Below are 21,615 nucleotides of genomic sequence, written 5' to 3' on the forward strand. Positions count from 1 at the left end.
AGTTTGAGCAGGATGCATGCCACGACCGAGGATAAAGATATGTGGAAACCTCTAACTTCTGCCCACTTTGAACCCAACAGCTGTGCACTAACAGGCAATAGACTGCTCAGATTCGGTGATTTACAAATTGAAAATTGCTTTCTTGCCCTCCACTGCCTGTTCATAAGCTTCTCAAGGAGCTTAACATGTCATCAATTGGAGTTGAGCGGGTTGCCAACCCCTGAGCTCGCTTTGAAAATTCCAGCGTATCCAGGAGGCATTAGACACTGACATGGGGCAGAATTTCGCCTTTGTCAAGCAGGCTCAGCGGGGGTGGGCGGGAGCAGTCGGGAAGCCGACTGCCGCCCACGATCGGGGCCAGATCGCGATTTCACGCTGGCAGGCCAATTAAGGTCTGCCCAGCATGAAATGCGTGCTGCAGTGCTCAGCGCTGCCTGTGTAGAGGGTGGGGGGAGGGGGGGGGGGGGGTGGGTGGTGAGGCAGGCGGGCGGGGAACTTCACGCATGCGTGCAAGTGCATGCAGGAAATGCTCCCTGAGGCACAAAACTGCCTCAGGGAAATTAAGATATAAAAAATTAAAAACAAAGCATTTTTAGATGTTAAAAGACATGTCCCCTCATGTGACTGTATCACATGAGCAGAAACATGTTAGAAATAAGTATGAAATTTTTAATTTTTTTTTTAAAGACGGATCGAAACCTCATCCCACCTGTGGATAAGGTTTTGCAAAAAATGCAAAGGCCACTTGCCCTTATCGCCTGCCCAGCAACCATTAGGTTGGACAGGCAGCGAAAAATTTAATTCAGTTAGATTGTTAATGGCTTTAATAGGCCTTTTAATTGTCGGCGGGCGCACTGCCAACTCCCACGCATGCCTGCCGACCGAAATATTGTGAGTCATTTTATGCTCATTTGGGCCGGATGCTTGCCCACCCAAAGATGCAAAAAATTCTGGCCATGGATTGCAGGAGTGCTATTTTCAAAGCATACTGCCCCTGTTCCAGCCCTCACTGGCAATTAAAAACCCCAGACTTAGGGCGGGATTTTCCGCAGCCGCCCACCACCACGATCTTCCAGTCCCGCCGCAAGTCAATAGACTTCTAGCTGGGGTACCGCTTCACCAACGGCAGGTCCCGCCTGCAACAGGGCCGGAAAATCCCGGCCTTAGTTTCTATTAATGGAAATACCACAAGCAAATCTTATCTGCAGGTAAAAAATAACCCCCCTGCCCCACATGTTGAAATAGGTATAACTAGTTTCATGCACATATCAACTTCCCTTTCCTACTATGGCTGACAAGCTTAGGGCGGAATGGCCCCAGATTTGCACTAAGTGCAGTACCACCGGCCATGATGGCGGGTTTTCATGTCGTATCATTCCAAACATGCCTCATTACTTATGGATTCCCAGGAAACACGCCGTTTCCATGGCTGACCGGCTCTCATTCTCCCGCCATGCCATCACTTTACCGCTTCATTACGCTGGTTGCCATATTTAAAGTCCAGCCACTCTCACACATCTCAGTGCTTCCAGCCCACGACTACTACCCATGAAAGGCAAAAGGACTGCAGCCCCCAAGTTTAATGATGCGTCACTGGAATGCCATTGGAAGCCAAGGAGGCCTGCCGTGATGACCTCTACCCCGCTCTGGCTGCAGGACAGGCAGAGGCATCACCAATCTGGCATGACAGACAGTGACAGCAGTGGTCAGTGCCAATGCTGCACAGAAGAGGTTGGCCATCCAATGCAGATAAAGGATGAATGATCTCATCCGTGCAGCCAGGGTATGGCAACCATCTCATCACTCTAAACTCACGCACTTACTCAAACCCATCACATATTCACTGGCATCTCTCTCATTGCCAGCTCAAGGGACATCACCACCCATTCTCACACACATACCCTCACATGTCCATCTGGCCTCATCTCTGGAGACTGCCTCCTCAGCCCTCACCATCTCGAGGCCACTTGCACAAATCAACATGTGCCCCCACACACACCTTGGGGGACCTTCCTTCCCCAGTACAGCTCTCATTCTGTAGCCTCTTCCCTTGCCTGAAGCCCCTTTTCCACCATCCCCAAGCATGTCCTAGCCCTCCAGCCATTGAAAAGCCACCCACATGTGGCTGATTTGATAGGTAGAGACCTACCCATGGGCCCCCCTAAAAGTGATGTGGTGCTGTCTGTGAAGCCTGGCACTGATGACTGCAAGTGCTGACCAAAGCAAGGTAGGCAAACAAACCTTGAAGCCCTGAGCGAAGTGCAGCCCGCCAGGTGCATGTCGCTTATGTGCTGTTGTGAAACGCGTCGATATGTTTTCCTGTCAACATGAGCAAACAATCCAGCGGCAGGGGGAGATGAGTTTGGTGGGCTGACCTTGTGATGAGATGCTGATGTATTACAATTAGGTTCCTGATGCCCGACGGCAGGAAACGTGGTCCGCCATCAGCGGGCGGAGCGGCCAATCACAAACTGGTTTCACACATCATGAAACCGATTTTTGGCATCCTCCCAATATTGTCCACTCACGCCACCGAACACACCTGATGCTGGTGGGTACAGAAAATCCCAGCCTTAGTCTACATAGGCATTTGAGTGAGAAGCTTTTTCTTTTCCACCCTTGAATTCATGTGAACAGCAAAACTAATTGGCCCAGAATGTCCTGGGGATTCTGTTTCATTTTGTACTAAGATTAGTGTGCATTGTGTCCACAGTGTAGTCATTGATGAAAGTGTGGTTGGGGAAAAAATCATTTCAGTCTGTTTTCATACTAAGTGAGTGGCTTGCTCTCAGTATGTGCCAGAAGAAGGCGCAAGGCTCCTTGGGGGTTCAACCTCTGGTTCATCTGAATAATTCTGGAGAGCTGTAGGCGCCTGTTGGGCCTTCTGGACCGGTGTGGGCTGACTGCTATGCTTGCAGTCGCCTTCAAGTAGGCACTGGGAAGCAAATGGGAGGGTTGGGCTGATTGCCAGCTGGCAACAGCCTATCATAATTTTATGCAACTCCATACATTAAAAATGAAAATCTTTAGCTTTTTATTGGTTTCCTTAGTGGTCTCTCTAAAGAGTACTGGTTAAGCCACAGAAAGTAGGAAAAACTGAGTAGACTTTGCCTGATGTGTGCCCTGCTTAGTTTCTGATCAGCTTTGGAAAGGGGTCCTTAAAAATGCATTGGGTCTCATTAGCATATGCAACCTTCAGGGTAAGGTTGCCAACTCTAGTTGGGCAGATTCCTCTAGGTTTCATCATATGACCTCCCTCCTCCAGCCATTTTTCCTATCTCAAAATTTTATAACTAATAAAAGTTTTCAAAGAAAATAGGTGAAAATACTTTTTTAAAACCCTTATGACTTTTATCCTGGAATTCATTTGGGAGATTAATCTTTAATTCCTGAAGATCTCAGGACAAGCTGGAAGGTTGGCAACCCTACCAGAGATGCCTGAGAATCACCTGAACCAGTAAAGCATATTTCGGGTATCTTGGGATATGGACATAACTCTGCGAAATTGACATTTTTGAACTTGTTTCATACCTAAGAAACAATCAAAACAAGGTACAATGTTACTCCTGGTTTGTTTAATCTTGAGGTTTTTCAGGTAGCTTCAATTACCAATCATCTTCCAAATAAATTTTTGAAGAAAATTTATATTTAGAATATTCTTTAATAATGCAAATGAGTACTCTCCACAACTTTCAGCATTGTGACAGGATTTGAAATTCAGAATTCTGATGAGCAGATCATATCAATATTGACCTGCTTAATTCATCGATGAGGTAAGCCATCTTCTAAGATCTCTGATTCACAATTGTGGTCCCTGCAGCATATTCAAATAATTTTGCAGGAAGTTTTGGACCAAATTTGCAGCAGGACGATCAGGGCATGAAGCAATTTAATTAATGCCATTACTCTCCATTTATGCCATTTCAGGAAACCCTGGAACAACTGATCTGAGAATTAACATGATCTGTCATAGAGTGATGTATTTTAGCCTTGCAGTGCATGAGTTCAGTCATTAGCTTATTGTTTGCCACAGATTGCTCACAGCCTTCAAATTTCTTCAATTTGACCTTCTCCCATTCCTGTACTACATCAGAATCATTGCTGTCGGTCAACAAAATGTAAGCTTTTCAGTAAGAATCCTTTACAACAGACTTTTATAGATTTCACATTCCTAAGCATCTTATTTTGATAAAATTGCTTCTTTTAACCTTTAAACTACAGGTGGGCCCAGTGATTAATTTTCATACAAGTACAATTGTAGCAAAAAAAGTTATTGAAATGCAATGTACAGCTACCAATGAAATAATGGTAGGGCCGCTACACAATCTATCCACAAACATATCCCACCCACATGCCCATTTAATAACCTCATATTATTGCCCAGCAAATAAGAACAATGCTCAATGAGCTGTGGGTGCAGAAGGGGGTGTTTGCAAGTGCAGCTACATAGCGAGCATTGGAACAAACTTTGAATAGAGACACTTTCTTAAATGGTATTTTGACTTGTCAAAAATCTGCTGCAGCTGCAGTTAGCGACCACCAGCAGTCAATTTGAGGCCAGCCACCATGAGCAGCGATCCTGTAGCCAAACCACCAGCAGCAACCAGTCACTTGCAGCACAATGGGTGGGGTAGCAATGATTGGTCAGGTGCCATGGTTGCAGCAGCACTAAGGGTCAAAATGAGGAGTGAGTGAAAGCTGCCAACATAGATGGTGGGGGCAGAAGGAGGGGAGACAGCAGTGTTGGTGTAGCTAGCTATTACAGTAAGTTTGAGTTATTAAGGAGAAACAGCAGAACACATCAGTACTAACTTAGCTTACTGTGAGAGCTGACTAAACTGCTGCTGTAGTAAATGTTGGTTGAAACCTTCCCTGATGAGTTGTGCTTGTGCTCAAATGTCAAGAATTGCTTTAATATTGTATCCTATTAAATAAAAATTTAAAATACAACTTTAATTTTACATTTCTCCCTTCTTGTTTTTCTATGGTAAGAATTAACTTTTAAATATTTTACCTTTTTCTGTTGTGCGTCACCCTCTAGAAACTTTCAAGAACAATTTTTTCTTCTGCACTAAACTATCCTAAATGGTTGGGCTTTCAGTTAGGTGAGAGGCCAAAATGTGATTATTTTCCTGGTTAATATGATGTCCAAAAGTATATCAAACAAGTACAGAGGTCTGCTAAACAAGAATGCTCATCAGTGGCCTCTGGACTCCAGTCTATTAAATTTGTCTAAGCGCAGCATTTTTTGGGGTTTTTTTGTGACTTTAATTCTAAAGGTGATATGTTTATGGAGGAACAAAACAGTACAGTATTGGCACTATTCTAGAGGGTTTGGCACAAACATTGTCAGGATTTCAAATTGTAGCTTCTGATTGAACTCCTATTCAGCTGTTTTCCCATAGAAGTTGCTGATTAGTTTCTAATCCAAGGCCAGGGTTCTGAAAAGTAATCAATATAAATCGGACACCTGAATCAACTGTTGCCATAAACCAGGCTGAGCAAATTCTACCTTTTCAAAGTAGTACTTATTATTTTGACCCTATAATCTTTTAAACCAGTAACTAGTTTTAAACTACTTGTCAAAAATAAATATGTTGCAGCATCTGCCCAAGGCAAGTTATATATGTAAGCACACCAGTCTGTGCTTGTTTTAGGACCTCGATAGAAGGGCCTGTGTGTTCACCAGTGTGATGGGTGTGGAGGTTGCATGCTCATAGAACTATTTTCCACCAAAGCTTTCTGATTATGGTCATATTTTCAGAACAGGGAGGGAGGATTGTATAGTAATTAGCAGAAGGTTTGGTGGAATGTCTTCAGGATGCCTCGTTCACCAAATTAAGTACTGATTGAGCAATATTACTTTTTTTTACCCCGAAAATTTAATGAGGCATTGAGGACCCGAGTCTTCTCACTGACACACTGATATTTAGGCACTAGTGCACTTTATTGTCTGAACTTAGCACCATTAGTGTATTCATTACAGCTTTCGTCTGCTAATCACCGTGCTTTTTATTAATTCTTTGTCATCTTAGGAAATAGTGATAGGGAGAAACTTTTTGTTTGATGGCAGCAAAATAGAAATATTAATTACTTCAGTTTTCCACCATGAGTTTGCTCTTTTTGTTTTTGTAAACCTGCAAAATCTGCCTGAATGATATCTTTAATGGCTGAAGAGCTGCTTAATTAGTCAAGTAAGCAGCCAACAATATTTGTCCAGTGGTAAATATAGGAAAATAAATAGAGTGAAGGCCTTGCACAGTGTGATGCTCTTGACCATGCTATTTTCAGACTCTAAAGACTGATCTATCCACTAACAGGAATGATTTTTAACTTCTGCCCAAAATAAGTATGAAGTGGACAGAGCACCCACACCACCTACCTGAACCAGCATTAGAGACCTCAGCCGTATTCAAGTTGGGCATCAGCATAATTCATATGAGTTGCTAAGCAATGAATAAGTGATAGCAAGCAACCAACCACACAAGGGTGGAGTGGGCAATCTGATATCTCCTAGGGTGAGTTAAGTCAGAGGAGAGTAGTAAAAGCAGGGAGTTGCCTTCCAACTATCTGCCAGCAGACCTCACGATATTGGTGGGCATCAAGAACATTTCTGCTTCCCCTGGGCCTACAAAAATTCTCCACCAAAAAATTCTGCGCTTTATCCCTTCAGCGATTGCCCTTGAGGCTGTTCACCACATTGTGCAAATTGGTGGAACATGTACAGCTTCAGAAGCAACAAAGACATGTAATCATCTGCCCCTCTGTTCCATATTCATGTTGATATATAAAAAAAAAATCCATAATTTCTGAAGAATGTAGAGCTCTGGTAACCTGAGCAAAATTTCTCCTTCAATCAGTACCACCAGAAACATATTAACTGGCTATTGTGGGATCCTGTGTAAAAATTGACTGCCTACATAATAGTGGCTATGCTTAACTAATGAATATTAATTTTAGTTTTCTTGAGCTTGGGAAAGGTGCTTTAAAGTACAAGTTCAGTCTTCCTTTCCATGTGAAAGATCATGGGACATTTTGTGGATGTGACAAGGTGCTATGTAAATACAGATTTTTGCTGCTTTATTGTTCATTCAGATTATCATCAGTGCATTGTGATTGTGATCAGGATTATCTGCCTGATAATCAAGGTAGTAATTTGAATCAGAATTTTCACATATATTCCTGTCATAATTACTGATTATTGAGAACCAAATCTGAATGTCACCGTTGGGATAAGGAGAAGTGACGTGTTCTTATATGGATGTCAATAAGTTTTCAAAAGTGAAATTTGGGCGAATTACTAAACTCATACGTTAAGAGCTCTTTTCCTGAAAACACTATTGAAATTGTTTTCATTTGGGCCAGATTGAAGGTATAAAAGTTAATGCAGGATAGCAGTCCAGTAGATGTTATGCCCCTTGATTTTCAGAAGACCGTTGATAAAGTGCTGTTATTGAAATGTGTACATTAGCTGTCACTGGCATTCAGATATTTTACTGGAAGCCACATGCTTGAAATTTTGTAGGCCAGTGGTTTGTATTGTATTCGGTGGAATTAGATGCCTGTGAGTAAGGTGAGTGGGTCCTGCTGAGATCTCTATTGAGACTATTACTTTTCATCACCATTAATGATTTGGATGAGGGCATTAATGGAACTGCTCACAAATGTACAGATGATATAAAAATATACACAGGGGTTATTGATCCTAATAGGGATCTTGCCCTTGCCTCCAGTTATCAGATAAATCTTTCTGGAAATAACCTAGGACAGAATTTATAGGGTTCTTGTGTGCAAGGATTTTTTGATGAAAGTCTTTTTGCACTTTTAAAAATTGATGGCTAAGCTATTGAATTGAATTGGAGATATACATGGAGACCAAATAAGCTATTTATTGCTGAAATAGAAATTGCATTAATAAGAAGTATAACTGCATCATATATAGAACAAAGTCAGAACTCTAGGTCAAGGATCTGAAGTTGTCATTTTTGATCAGGAGAACCCAAGAACACAAATCAGAAAATTGCACAACCTGTTCTTCTTCACCTGATAGCATTAACTATGACTTATTTCAGTTGCCCTAAATTATGACTATATAAACTGACCCCATGTCCAGGGTGGAGAGTGTAAACCAATAGTATAGAAAAATTGGGATTTTGTACCAGGATACATTTTATAAAATGTTTATAGCAGTTGAGAATATTCAGTGTTTCACACAAGGCTGATTAACATTTCAATTAAGTTACTTGCCTGGTGGTTTTAGCCCCAACCAGCAATGCCACTCACACCTCAAAATAAAACCTGCATATACACTGTGCAATGTTAATTCAGATTAGGCTGGAAATGCTTGAAAATTCATAATCTACAATGAATTAATTATATTTGGTTTTCTTACAGTTGTTAGTTCAAGGTAGTGTGTAAATAGCTCTGAGTAATGGAAATTTCCCTCTTGTGTTTGAAATAGTGCCAGAATGGTTTAGATGACCTAAGTACACCTAGCATAATCTGAAACAGGAATAGAACAAACCTGGAATAAAACATCCCAGCATATAAATTGCCTATTTGAAGATTGAAAATTTAGTTGATGAACAGTTGTAAAATTGATATAGCTTTTTAAAAAGCATTGGTGCAGAGAGAGTATGGATAATTTATCTTTTTATTTTTACCTTTTCATAAGGAATTTCTTTTTGTTCAATCCAGCACCCACTTCATTTCAGACATGGAAGCTTAGTTTATTTTTGTTTTGTTGAAATAGTATCCTGAGGCAGTTGGGGTGGTGAATATTTTCAGTTGTATATAGAGTTGCTTTCTAGAAACACTAGGTTATGTTTGTTACTTGCATTTGTCTCATTATCATACTTAACACCTGTTACGACCGGGCTGGGACAAGTGCGCAGTTTATCTAGCCCCACTACTGTGCAAGTCACACCATTAGTTTAAAAATTTTATTCACTCACCAAAATGGCCAACTATTTACCTTAGTTGCTCGTAGACCCAGACTGAAGGAGACTTTAACTGGGCTTCTTTCAATAAATTCATAATGATTGATTTATTATAAAACAAAACTTCTTCTTTAAACAAGTTGTAAGAACTGGTTAACACACAATTGTAATCTAGAAGTATAACTATCTATCCCTTTTAAAATTCCCCAGCCGCAGACATGAACGTGCATGCACACAAACACGCACACGCATACACAAAAACAACAAACAGATAGGGTTTCTGCAGAGATGAGCTTTGGAGGATAAGCTTTATAAAATAAAGGATAACGTTTACAGGGTTTCAACGTTGTTGATCTTGAGCTCCCTCATGTGAAGGGAGGTCCTATTCGATGTCTGGAGGTACTCACCAATGGAGATTTGGCATGGAGGTGAATATAGCTGTATCAATCCTTCTTGTCTCACCCTCTTGGGTTTCCAAAGGCAACAAGTTCCACTGAGCAGAGGATTCTTAGCTGGATACTGACAACCGCTTTATTTCAGGCAAGGCAAGAAGGCAAGCTGGGCAGTTTTTTTTACTTTCTCAGTTCAGTCCCAACTAAATTTATAAAACGAAGTCCAAAACTTAAATCTCATCCCTGTCATGTGATTTCCAATAAGTCACTAGCCTTTGCCTTTAAATCAGTTTTTTCCCATTAATTAAAATAATTGCAGTGCAAACAAGCAAATAGCTCTCCCCCATCAAGTACCATGTTGGTCAGGTGATTTCTTGGAATAAGCATGATTGCTCCCAATCCAAGGGTGAACTTTAAAAAAAAAAATCCAGGTCAGCTTCCAAGTGACCAGATAATGCAATGTCTTTCCAAATTTTAAAAGAAAAATGCAGTTCATGAAGATATGGCGTTCCCAACAGCATCTAAAATAACGGTGCATTGTGTTGAGAAAATGATTAGGTAATGCCAAGATTGCCCAGGAAACTTCATTACAACCCTACAATTGTTTCACAATGAAATGACTGCAACTGTCTCGAATGGGAGATCTGAAATGGATACCTTCAGAACCTAGACCAGGATCAAGCAAGGCTGGTTGATAGCCCCCCGTACTATTTGCAGTTTACCCGATGGTGGCCATTCACCTCACCAAGATAACTGCTCTCTGGTGTCAGTATTAAATACCTTCCAGATAGAAAACTCTTTAATCTCATTTGCCTCTATACAAAAATTAAACTGATCACCATAAATATTCATGATCTACATTTGTGGATGACTGCACCGTCATTGCACGCACTGCACAGGATTTGCAAGCCACTCTCAATCTGTTCAATTCTGCATACAAGAAACATGGCCTATCTTTGAACATTGCCAAAACAAAACTCATATCAACCTATACCTGGTCAGCTAAATATTCCACCTCCCATACATGTTGAAGGAGAGACTCTGGAATATGTTGAGCACTTCCCATACCTTGGCAGCCACCTTGTTCAAAAGGCCACCATTGACAAGGCAATCTAACATTGGATCAGCTGTGCCAGTTCAGTCTTCTACAAACTACGACATTGAATGTTTAACAACAAAGACTTCTGCAAGACAATGACAATCCTAGTGTACAGAGTTGTAACAGGCACTTCTTGAAGCCAGATTCAGAATCATTCAGGCAAAAGTCCTGCAAAATCAACTTCAAAGGGCTGGACACTGGGTCCAGATGGCTGAAAACTGCCTTCCCCAACCAAGTTCTTTTTTCTCAACTTTCAAAGGACAAAGAAAACACTTCAAAGACACTCTGAAGCTCTCCTTGGAACACAGAGGCAATGACCTTCATGACTTAATGGGAGGAGCTTTCTACCAGTTGTTCAGAATGGCAACAATTTGTCCATCAAGCTGCATCATGGTTTGAGTCCCAACATCTTAATGATGAGGCAGAGTGGCAGCAGAGAAGGAACGTAAGGGAAGTAAATCCTGCACTCCTGATTCCACTACCTCGTTGGACGACCTGTTCCATGTACCCAAAGATGTTTGGGTCAAGAATCAGCCTGTTCAGTCACCTGAAGATCCGTGGCAGAAACTGACAACCCTGAGTCGATTACATTCTCGAATCAAGGGACAGTCAGTGACGAGTTAAATGTGGTGTGTAAGCAGCTCTGAGTGATTGGAAATTCTCCTCTTGTGTTTGAAATATTGCCAGAATGGTTTAGTCGACCTAAATATGCCTGGCACGATCTGAAACAGGAATAAAACCTGGAATAAAATATCGCAGCATGTGAATTGCCTATTTGAAAACTGCAAATGTAGATTGGTGAACAAGTGTGTTTTAGAAAAACATATGTTTTTCTAAAAAGCATTGGGGCAGGGAGAATAAAGCTTTTTAGATAACCTACTTTTTTATCAGGAGTATTTTTTTGTTCAATCCGGCATCCATTTCATTTCAGACATGGAAGCTTATTTGATTTTTGTTTTGTTTAAATAGCATCTTTCCTGAGGCAGTTTAGGTGGTGAACCCCTTCGGTTGTATGTACAGTTACTTTGTAGCACAAATACTCTCATATTCATTATTTACATTTGTCCTATTATCATACTTGACACTAAAATGTTATTGTACTGTGTTGAGAAAATGATTAGGTAATGCCATGCAAGTTGCTAAATAGTTTCGCTAGCCCACTATCAATGCTTTTGATCCAAGGGCCAAGAGAATTCGAGGCATTCTGTTGTTCAGATATGCATGACTCATTGTTTAATGGCACACTGTAGGCAACCAAATTGACCTTTTGGAATGACTTTCTGCAAAAAGACTTTGGAAGCAGCAATAGAGATCCAAGACCACATTGCATATGTTATGTAAAAACACAGCCTTTCTAGATCAGCATATGATCCATTTCACATCCCTTCGGGCAGGGAGATTTCCTCTTTACTTGGGAGGTGAGCGGGCTTTACCCTTGAATTCAAATGATGCAGATGTGACCTGCTTCTATCTCTTCCTTCTATCAACAGCAGTGACTCAAAATAATTTGTGTTGCCAGTGTAAAGCAAATTTGAGGCTTGGACAAATGATTAAAGAGGATGGGAGCAAATGCTGTATTCTGCTAATACAATTCCTATAGCTATCAGTTAAAAGAAAAAAATTGCAAACGCTCTTAATCTAAAATTGAATCTGAAAGTGCTGGAAGAACAAATCAGACCTGGCATTATCTGTAAAGAAAAGCATGTACAGATCCATTGTTACAATTGAAAAGTAGAATATGATTGAGCTCCTTCATGGGACTGAACGAGCCAGGGACAAGAACAACAAGCACTCTTGAAAGAGATGTGGTATTAAATGAAATGGTACGCACAAAAATAAAAAGTGCACATGGTGATGACCTACAATAACACAGAATGCTAGAAATATACAGCATGTCAGTCGACATCTGAAGAAGAAACAAGCCACGTTAACATATTAGGCGTAGACCATTTGTCAAAACTGGATGAGACAATGAGTTCCTTAAGATGGAACAGAGCAAAGAAGTAGGGAGCAAAAAAGCACACAGTTGGAGGGAACAATTAATAGTGCTGACAATGTCACAGGTGGTGTTAATAGGTTTAATATCCAGCAAAAGATGAAAGTTAGTGAATGCTATGGACATGCAGGTTGGCACGACAAACTGGGGAAAGTGCGCTGTAATATCAAGCCCCACTTTTCCCCCAGCCATGACAAATGTGAAGTTTGATCAAACCACCAGATTGCCGCAATTCTACCAAACTGTTTAATTTAGGTTAACAGAATACGGGCATCAGGTTTATAAATTTAATGGGCAGAATTTAGCCCCTGTCGGGGGGCTCGGCGGGGACGGTTGAGAAGCCAACCGCCACCTGTGATCGAGGCCGGAAGGTGATTTCACGCTGGCAGGCCAATTAAGGCCCACCAAGCATGAAACGCGAGAGGCAGCACTCAGTGCTGCCTGTGTGTGGGGGTGAGGAGGGTGAGCAGGCCGAGCGCGAAGTTCATGCATTACGCGCGGGTGCGCGCTTGAGAATCTCCCTGAGGCACAGAGATGAAGAGGTTTTTTTTTAAAAATTGAAAAATGTTATAAAACATGTCACATGAGCAGGGACATGTTATTAATTAAATTTTAAAAATTTTATTTGCTTCTGGAAACCTCATTCTGCCCGTGGATGAGGCTTGCAAAAAAATGCAAAGGCCACTTGGCCTGTTTGCCTGCCCGCCAATCATAAGGTTGGATGGCCAGTGAAATATCTAACTTAATTGATGCTTTAATGGCCTTAACAGGCCTTTTAATTGTTGGCGGGCCCGCTGCCAATTGCTGTGCGTGCCCACCGACTGAACTATTGCGCGACTGCGCATTGACGTCAGGATGCTCGCCCGTCGTCACTGCATGTCATTTCACGCTCGAGCAGGTCAGGCGCACGCCCAGCCACTGAGGTGAAAATTCTGCCCAATAAGTAAATAACTGTTTATTGAACAAACTGTCGTTAACTGGTGGTAACAGAAAGAAAAATTAACTGCTAACTTCTAACACTATAACTTAATTGTACCCCCTTCTTAAATCCCTATACACACACATACAAGGCACATAAGATGCACAAAAACATGGATCTTAAGGGTGGGATAAAACAGTTCAATAGCACCAATCCCGGAGTACAGGATTCGATGGGTTGATTTTGATCGATGTCTTCCAAATTCCTTTCAGTTCTTGTTGATGACACAAGGTGGTCTTCCAGCACTTTCAGTAATTAGCACATTGGTTGAGCACTTGCCTTTCAATGTTTCTAACAGTGATTTTCCCCCTTGCCTCTTGACACGGAGTTTCCAAAGAGAGCAGGTTATAGAGATATGAGGCAAGAAAGCCAGTTAGCTTATTGTGGAAATACTGGAATCTTCCACACACAGGAGAAAAAGGTTTTAGGTCCTGTTCCTTTCAGGCTAGGAGTCAGTAAGCTGCACTGCTTCTCACACAAAACTTTGTCACCTGGTCAGGAATCAATTAAAATGATGTTGCCAGGCAGCTCCCTTGGTTCAGGACTCCTTTCTGGCAGCATCCTATCTTTCATGGCAGACTCTGTTCCAGGACTGCAACATTGTATATATATATATCTCATCCTGTTCCAGTGGTCTTTCAACTTGCAGACAATTCCAATCAATGGCCCAACAAAAAATGAAAAGATACGTCCTTTACAACAGTACAACAGAAATAAAAAGATATGCTCCTTACAAGGTAGAATCATAGAATGGTTACAGCGCAGAAGGAGGCCATTCGACTTGTCGTGTCTGTGCTGACTCTCTACAAGAGCAGTTCATCTAGTGTCATTACCCCGCCTTTTCCCTGTAGTCCTGCAGAATTTTCCTCTTCATTTAATCCAGTTCTCTTCTGAAAGCCATGATTGAATCTGCCTCCACCATACCCTCAAGCAGTATATTCCAGATCGTGACCACTCACTATGTTAAAAATGTTTTTCCTCATCACCATTACCTCTTTTGCCAATCACACTAAATTGGGGTCCTCTGGTTCTCAGTCCTTCACCAGTGGGAACAGTTTCTCTTTATCTACTCTGTCCAGACTCCTCATGATTTTGAATACTTCTATTAAATCTCTTCTCAGCCTTTTCCAAAGTGAGCAGCCCCAGTTTCTCCAGTCTATTCACGTAATTGTAGTACCTTATCCCTGGAACCGTTCTTGTGAATAATTTCTGCACCCTTTCTTAATTCCTTCACATCCTTCTGAAAGTGTGGTGCCCAGAACTGAATGCAATACTCTAGTTGAGGCTGAACCAGTGTTTTATACAGATTTATCATAACTTCCTGCTTTTGTTCTCTTTGTCCACTCATAGTTTCTTGCAAAATGTTCTAATAACTTTAATTTGTTTCTAACCTTCAAGAACTGTGATTAGATAATATTTAGCTGCGCATGTAGACATTATCAAGGCAGATTTTATATAATTTCCAAGAATGACAGAATGGATTTTATTAGTGCTTTCTATAATGTAATAATTGCAGACCATAAGTAAAATAACGCAAGGACTTAACCAACAAGGAATTTATAGGAATTTCAGAGACAACGTGTAATATGGTGACTTTAGCACAGCTGAGGAAGTGGTGCAGCCCTAGACAGCCAAGCGAACAGTGCCAGGGATTGGGATTTTTGTTTTGTATGTTGACATTTCTAAGAGGACACTAGTACAGGTTTTGGGTATTAGGGTCGTTTTAGATGTTTTGTCAATGCAATTGTCTATAAACACCAATTTAATTTTTTTGATTGGACAAGTTTCATCAATTTAATCTGAAAACCAGAAACCGTAAGCAAATTAGTTATTCAAATTATTTCAAGATTGAAGGATGGTTTTGATTCTTAACTCAGGGTTGTTTTGTAGATCAATGTTTACATTGTAGCAAAAGATCAATGTTTTTAACTTCTACAGATGCCTCACATTAAGCATGTAATGATATGAAGTGAAGCATTCAAGATTATTTGAATCAACCACTTAATTTAAAATGACAACATTTTGTGTGATACAACTTTATGCACGTATTATTTCAGTTTGACTTGCATGTCAGTTATCGTATTTTATGTCACGCTTACGCAAGTATACTCATGGTTTATGGAAAATTGACACTACTTTTAAAACAAAAAGAATAATAGACACACTGCTTTGAAATAAAATGGAGTCAAGAGTTCAGGTGACCTTTTATCTTCTTTGCCAATATACATGAAACTACACAAGCCTGGATGCTAGCCTAGACTTTAAAGTGCAAACGACCTTTAGGGACATGTCATGGAGAAGACATTAAAATGCACAAACCCTTTCCTGTGGATTAATGGCTGCCATTGGCCAAATAGCGGCAGAATCTAGTTCACAGTGGTCTTGCAGATTTCTTGGCTTTTGAAGTGGAATTCTACAGAATGGGTCTATCACAAAGAAATGCAAATGGGTGAAACTCAAAAACTATTGTGTGTCAATGCCCAAGTCATCAGAGACCACTTGTGTGCACAATGAAAAACATAGAAACTAGGAGCAGGAGTAGGCCATTCGGCCCTTTGAGCCTGCTCCTCCATTCATTATGATCATGGCTGATCATCCAACTCAGTAGCCTGCTCCCGCTTTCTCCCCATACCCTTTGATCCCTTTCGCCCCAAGAGCTATGTCTAACTCCTCAAACAGATGCTATGGTCACCTGACAGAAACCAGGTTTTCATAAGAAGATTAAGACACAGATAGAGGGAACAGATCCAGACCAACAAAGGAAGGACACAGCCTCACATCCATCAGCAGGCAGAGAATTAGGGCTAGCTATTACCTAACAATTTGAAGAACATGACCAGATTTTCGCTACAGGGGTTCAACTGCACCTTAATTGGAGAGAAGCCAGAAACCTGCTACTACAAGCAGTAAACCACTGCAAATTTGTTTTCAGAGACGCCTAATCTCCATTTCTTCAGTGAGCCAATAAAGGAAATCACAAGCCTGCAACATTTCAAGATTGCATCTCAAGAGAATCAAGGCCTGCAGTGAAATTTTGGGTTGTTAGCACATGCTACCTCTCTTTGTAAGCACCTTTTCCTGTACGAGTGCGCGGCTGTGCATGTGTATGTACATGTGTTTGGATGCTGTTGCAAACACATTCAGTCATTGAACAATAAACATTTATCCTTTCTTTTAAACTTAACGAGAAAACTGTCTTTTGCCTGTTCATAGGAGTTATAGCACTCATGGCATTAAAACACCTTTACTCCAGTCAGTTGAGTATTGGAAAAAGGGGGTACCTCCCTCCTATCTCTCCCTTATCCATAACATTTGTCATATTAATACATGTATAAAAGTGACATTTAGGCCAGAGTAATGAACATGTGCTACACCAAGAGGGGAAACAGCTCAATTGTGTTTTCAGCCAATTAGTAATTTAAGATCGAATACAATGTTTTACATTTTTATGTAACGTTACTGTATTGAAAATAAATTGAAATGGAGATCCAAGTGATTGGGTGGGAAGTGCTTTGAATTTACGAACCCAGAATCCAAGAAATGAATCTTGCTAAAGCATACTTATTCTCCAGTTGATTACTTTCTGTCTTTTTTCCCATTTTAAAAATAGTCTTTGGTTTCTCACTTACAATTAATCTGTTATTAATTAGGGCACTGCTTCAGTTCTTCAGCGTAGATCTGATAATGAGGAGTATGTGGAAGTTGGGAGACTGGGACCTTCAGATTATTTTGGTGAGTATGAATTTCACATTTGTTTCCAAAGTAAAATTAATGTTGGCGCTTTAACCTTTAACATCGATGTTTTAGTAACTTTCGTTATTAAGTTGTTCCGCTATATCTAATAAATTATTATGGTTGAACTCTAATGAGTAAGTGATGTGATGTCTAATGAATCCTGACAATGCAACTTATCCCTGTTTCCCACATAGCTTTAGATGGTTGTTATCGATTTGGAAACAGTTTTGACAAAAACTGAAAGGAATGCAGAATCAGTCACAAATGAGTAACATATTATCAGGAAATGCACATTCTCTTTGTTGAGTTTTACAAGATGAAGATTTGTGTGTTCTCACCTAACGGAGGATCATACAGTTGACCCAACGTTTTAATTTTAAAAATCAGAAAAAAAATATTTGACAAAAAATGTTTGTGTTTTCTGATGTAATTAGAAATTAAAGAAATCCAGCCCGGAATCATTAAATGTATTCTTTAGTGATTCAGCTCAAACATAACTTTCCGTTGGTTCCCCTTGGACTAATCCATATGGTTTCCAAAGCAGCATATTGGAGGACTGTTGAAAATTCTTAAACGTGTTTATGTGGGATGAAGTTCAGTTCTGAAGTGCACTGCGATCACACATTTGACAACACTCAATCTCAGTTAATCACACTGTACAAACTGAATTAACGGTAGCTGTTCCAGTATGTTTAATTACTTCACTGAAAGCTGTTAGACGTTCAAGTGTACGCATGCTAACATAATTCCACTAGTATGTTGAGCTGGATAGGCTCGCCAGAAAGCACCATGTAAAGCTATAAATGAATGAAGTAATGAAATTTTGTAATTCTCTTCACTTTTTGAGCAACAATCACTTTTTTATTTATTTGTAACTAAGTGTTTCAGGCTGATTACTGGTTGATGTCAATCACTAACAGATTAATAGAGAGTTATTCTTGGCACAGAAGGAGGCCATTCAACCCATCAAGTCCATGCTGGCTTTCTGCAATTCTCATAACCCTACAAATTATTTCCTTCAAGTACCCATCCAATTTCCTTTTCAAACCATTTTTTGTTTCCACTTCCACCACTGGGCAGTGAGTTCCAAGTCATCACCACCCACTGCTTAAAAACGTTCTTTATGATTAAAAATAACTTGGGGGAGAGATTTGCCTTGTGCATCTGTTTTGCTCCGTGTAAGCTCGACACAATAAGGACCAATTCTAGGACCCAAAGCATCCAAAGGTCTCCCATAAGATGCCTGACCCAATGTTGAATTTGGTGGTTTTTCGGGTGACTACCTGAAACATACATTAGGACCCTTTTCTTACATATGTAAGAGGACTAAAGCCTGTTTTGGCTTTCCTCACAAAAGTTTAAGGATGCAAAGTAGAGCAATACAAACATAAATAGTATTTTTTTAAAAAATACAAAAATAAACTTTTTTTTGGTGGCTGGGTGAAAAGAAGTGCTCCCTGAATCTGCGGTATACCCGATCAACATTCTCCCCACTCCCTGCTGGGACTTGGCTTCTGCCTGAAATTCATTTCTTTTAACGGGTGAGTTACCTGTGAAGGCGCGGCTGGCGTTGGCAGCTCTTGGGGCTGCTGGTTCAGCTCCTGTTGCAGGTTCGTCACTGCCTTTGGGTTCGACACCAGGTGGCGACTAATTTATATTCCTTTATTTGTATAAAAATACTTACTAGTATAATTTACCAATTAACTTTTTCCCTGTCCAAGTCAGACTTTGATGTTGAAATACAAGCTAGTTTTAAATAAGTTACTGAATATATTCACAAAATAAAGACGATAGTTGTACTCCCCTAGTCCTGTAATAGTAGAGCTCTCACTTGAACCTGGAACAATGCACAAAATTCTTCTTAAAGGATATCCACAGCAAAGCATACTATATTAGATGTGTTCAAATTATGGCTTCAACTTTTAAAAGAGCCCTGTATACCACCAGGAGGCACTAAGTGGCAGTCAGGTGCTAATTGTGCTCTCCTCTTTCCGTCCCCAGGCCTGGTTACAGAGGACAATTGTAGTTCTTATTATCCTCAATGCTGCTCTAATATTAGCTGACTTGGAAAGATCACGAAATAAGACTGGAACCTTTCTGGTTTGTCGGATTCAGTAGAAGATATACTTTTTTAATCACTTTCAACTTCATCAGCCGGCTTTTCTCTCTCCTGTGCTTGATTACATTTATACCTGTTTTGAATTCCAGGAGTAAACAATCACTCTGATTTTTTGGTCAGGATTTTAAGCTAAGATATTAAGTAAATGAACCTGTAAGGCTTGCAACTAACCTGAATTCAGTATCACCAACTAACCAGGTGTTTCCAATTCTTAAATTGCCTTTCTTCTTATTATCCTACTGTAGGGCCAATTCAATGCTAGCTAGATGAACTAAATCAGGAAACTCCACAGCAATTGGATGTTATTATTTGCAGTTGGTGGTGGAGGAATCTCTGATCACCCTGTCTAAGTTTAATAAGTAACTTAAAGCAAATAATGTATAAGGAAATCCAGTGACTCCAAAACACGGATGCAAGGTGTGTTTGGTGACATTTGTCACAAGAATACAGTCTTTTCATAATACCAAATTCCGGAACTAGTTGGTCTAATGGTATTCTTTGTTAGATATTCACATTCAAAAACAGAAAACCAAAAGAACTTATATAATTTACAGCTGCATAAGTTTTGATTCTGATCACTTTGTCCATGTTTAGGTGAAATTGCCCTTCTGTTGAATCGGCCGCGAGCAGCGACCGTAGTTGCACGTGGCCCGCTGAAATGTGTAAAGCTGGATCGTCCACGCTTTGAACGGGTCCTGGGTCCATGCTCTGAAATCCTCAAGCGAAACATTCAAAGATACAATAGTTTCATTTCTTTAACTGTTTGAAATTCTTGGATGGGTTTCTGCCTTTGCGTTATCTTGTGCAGTTAAACTTGATCTGTGTTGTTGCATATTACACGTGTTTTATGTAAGTAATATCAGAAGCACTGGAAGAAGACTTCAACCTGATTTTGAAAGGCCATCAGAAACAGATAGTTTCTGATGAAGGAAGGACTATCAATCTGTTGACTGAAAGTTCTAAAATTTGCTCCAATTTTTTGTCAGTGAAATTTAATAATGGATTCCAGTTTATTGCTTAATCTGCTACAAATAGGCCACTGCAACATTTAAATAAATTTCCTTGTAGGTGATCATGCATTTTGCTAGTTAAATGCATCTTGTTTCTTTGTTTAAAGATGTTTTAAACAGTGTTTCTTGTGAATTCCATGCATCAAATTATTTTAAAGTTCTAAAATTATTAGAACGAATGGATCATAATGTGTTACACTTGATGAACATGCTGACTTCCAGAGTAGCCATTATTGCTGACTTTGACCATACATTTAAAGATTGGGTATGTTATACTGAATGCTAAATTTTAATTACTGCAAACTATTTAGAAGGAATTGTAACACTATTGCACACTTTCGGAAAAATGGAAAGCTAGATTAATGGAATATTCTTCAAATTTGTGGGTTTTTATTTATTTTTCTAGTGTATTTTCAAGCTTGAGGTCAAGTCTTGTTTATTATTTAAACATGAGTCCTATTTCCAAGTTTATTCTGCCAGAAACCTCAGTCTTGTTAGTGAGGACTTTAAGGTGTGGCAGGCATTTTTATTTGTGTGCACTGAAGTATAATTGTAAGTGTATGAACTGGGGGTTTTTTGATCAGCTCTGCTTACCAGTGCTGTCTGGATGAGTTTATAGCCACTTGCAGCTGTTCCTGGGGACTCAAACACCAGTGTATCCAATATGTAGAAACAGGTTTTAGAATCTTAAAAGTCTTTGTGATTAAAAACAAATTCAAAACAAATTTCACAATGAAGTTTTCTGATATATTGTGTGGTCTTATTTTGCATTCTTTTTATTTACATTTTTTAAAAGTTAGCTCTCTTATTAAGCTTGGTGTGCTATTGGAGCTTGCTTAATTTTAGGCTATTCCACAAAAGAAAAATCGCACAATATTGCTTTCTGTGCTGAGTTGCATATCTAGACATTTTGGAGCATCATTCAGTTTTTAAAATAAGAAAACCTGAACCATTCTTTAATATTGTATTTTCCATCATTTTATGTAATGCCTTTGCTTTCTCAAGTCCAATAAAAAAGCATCCTCCAATATGCATTTTTGCTTTTCATTTTGATTACATTGTAACAGTATATATTTTATATACTTAAGCATTCTTTGAATTATTTGATGTAATGAATGTATATCCACGTGACTATTACATAGTTGCAGACAGCTCGAGTGATTTTCTGTATTTACACCCGTAAATCTGGTGGGGAGGAAGCATTTTCACAAATATGTAGAAATTTATACATACACAAAGTTATTTATGGTTGATTTAAACCCATTATTCCCTTGGTTCTTTCTTCTTTCTGCCAAGGTTGATTGCAGATAAATATGTAACTGATTCTTGGGTGTAAAATTCCTTTG

General features: G+C 39.8%; 1 protein-coding gene across 1 annotated transcript in view; it reads left to right on the plus strand.

The window, feature by feature from the left end:
• prkar1b (protein kinase, cAMP-dependent, regulatory, type I, beta) overlaps window positions 1-21,297 on the plus strand; it is a 219,763-nt gene extending 198,466 nt beyond the window's left edge. The window contains exons 10-11 of the mRNA XM_041207055.1: window positions 17,056-17,137; window positions 19,854-21,297. Of these exons, the coding sequence (XP_041062989.1) occupies window positions 17,056-17,137; window positions 19,854-20,026 (255 nt within the window). The 3' untranslated portion in view covers window positions 20,027-21,297. The remainder of the gene's footprint in view (window positions 1-17,055; window positions 17,138-19,853) is intronic.
• Window positions 21,298-21,615: the final 318 nt, after the last annotated feature.

The sequence above is a fragment of the Carcharodon carcharias genome, chromosome 15, assembly GCF_017639515.1.
Source record: "Carcharodon carcharias isolate sCarCar2 chromosome 15, sCarCar2.pri, whole genome shotgun sequence".
Classification (NCBI taxonomy): domain Eukaryota; kingdom Metazoa; phylum Chordata; class Chondrichthyes; order Lamniformes; family Lamnidae; genus Carcharodon; species Carcharodon carcharias.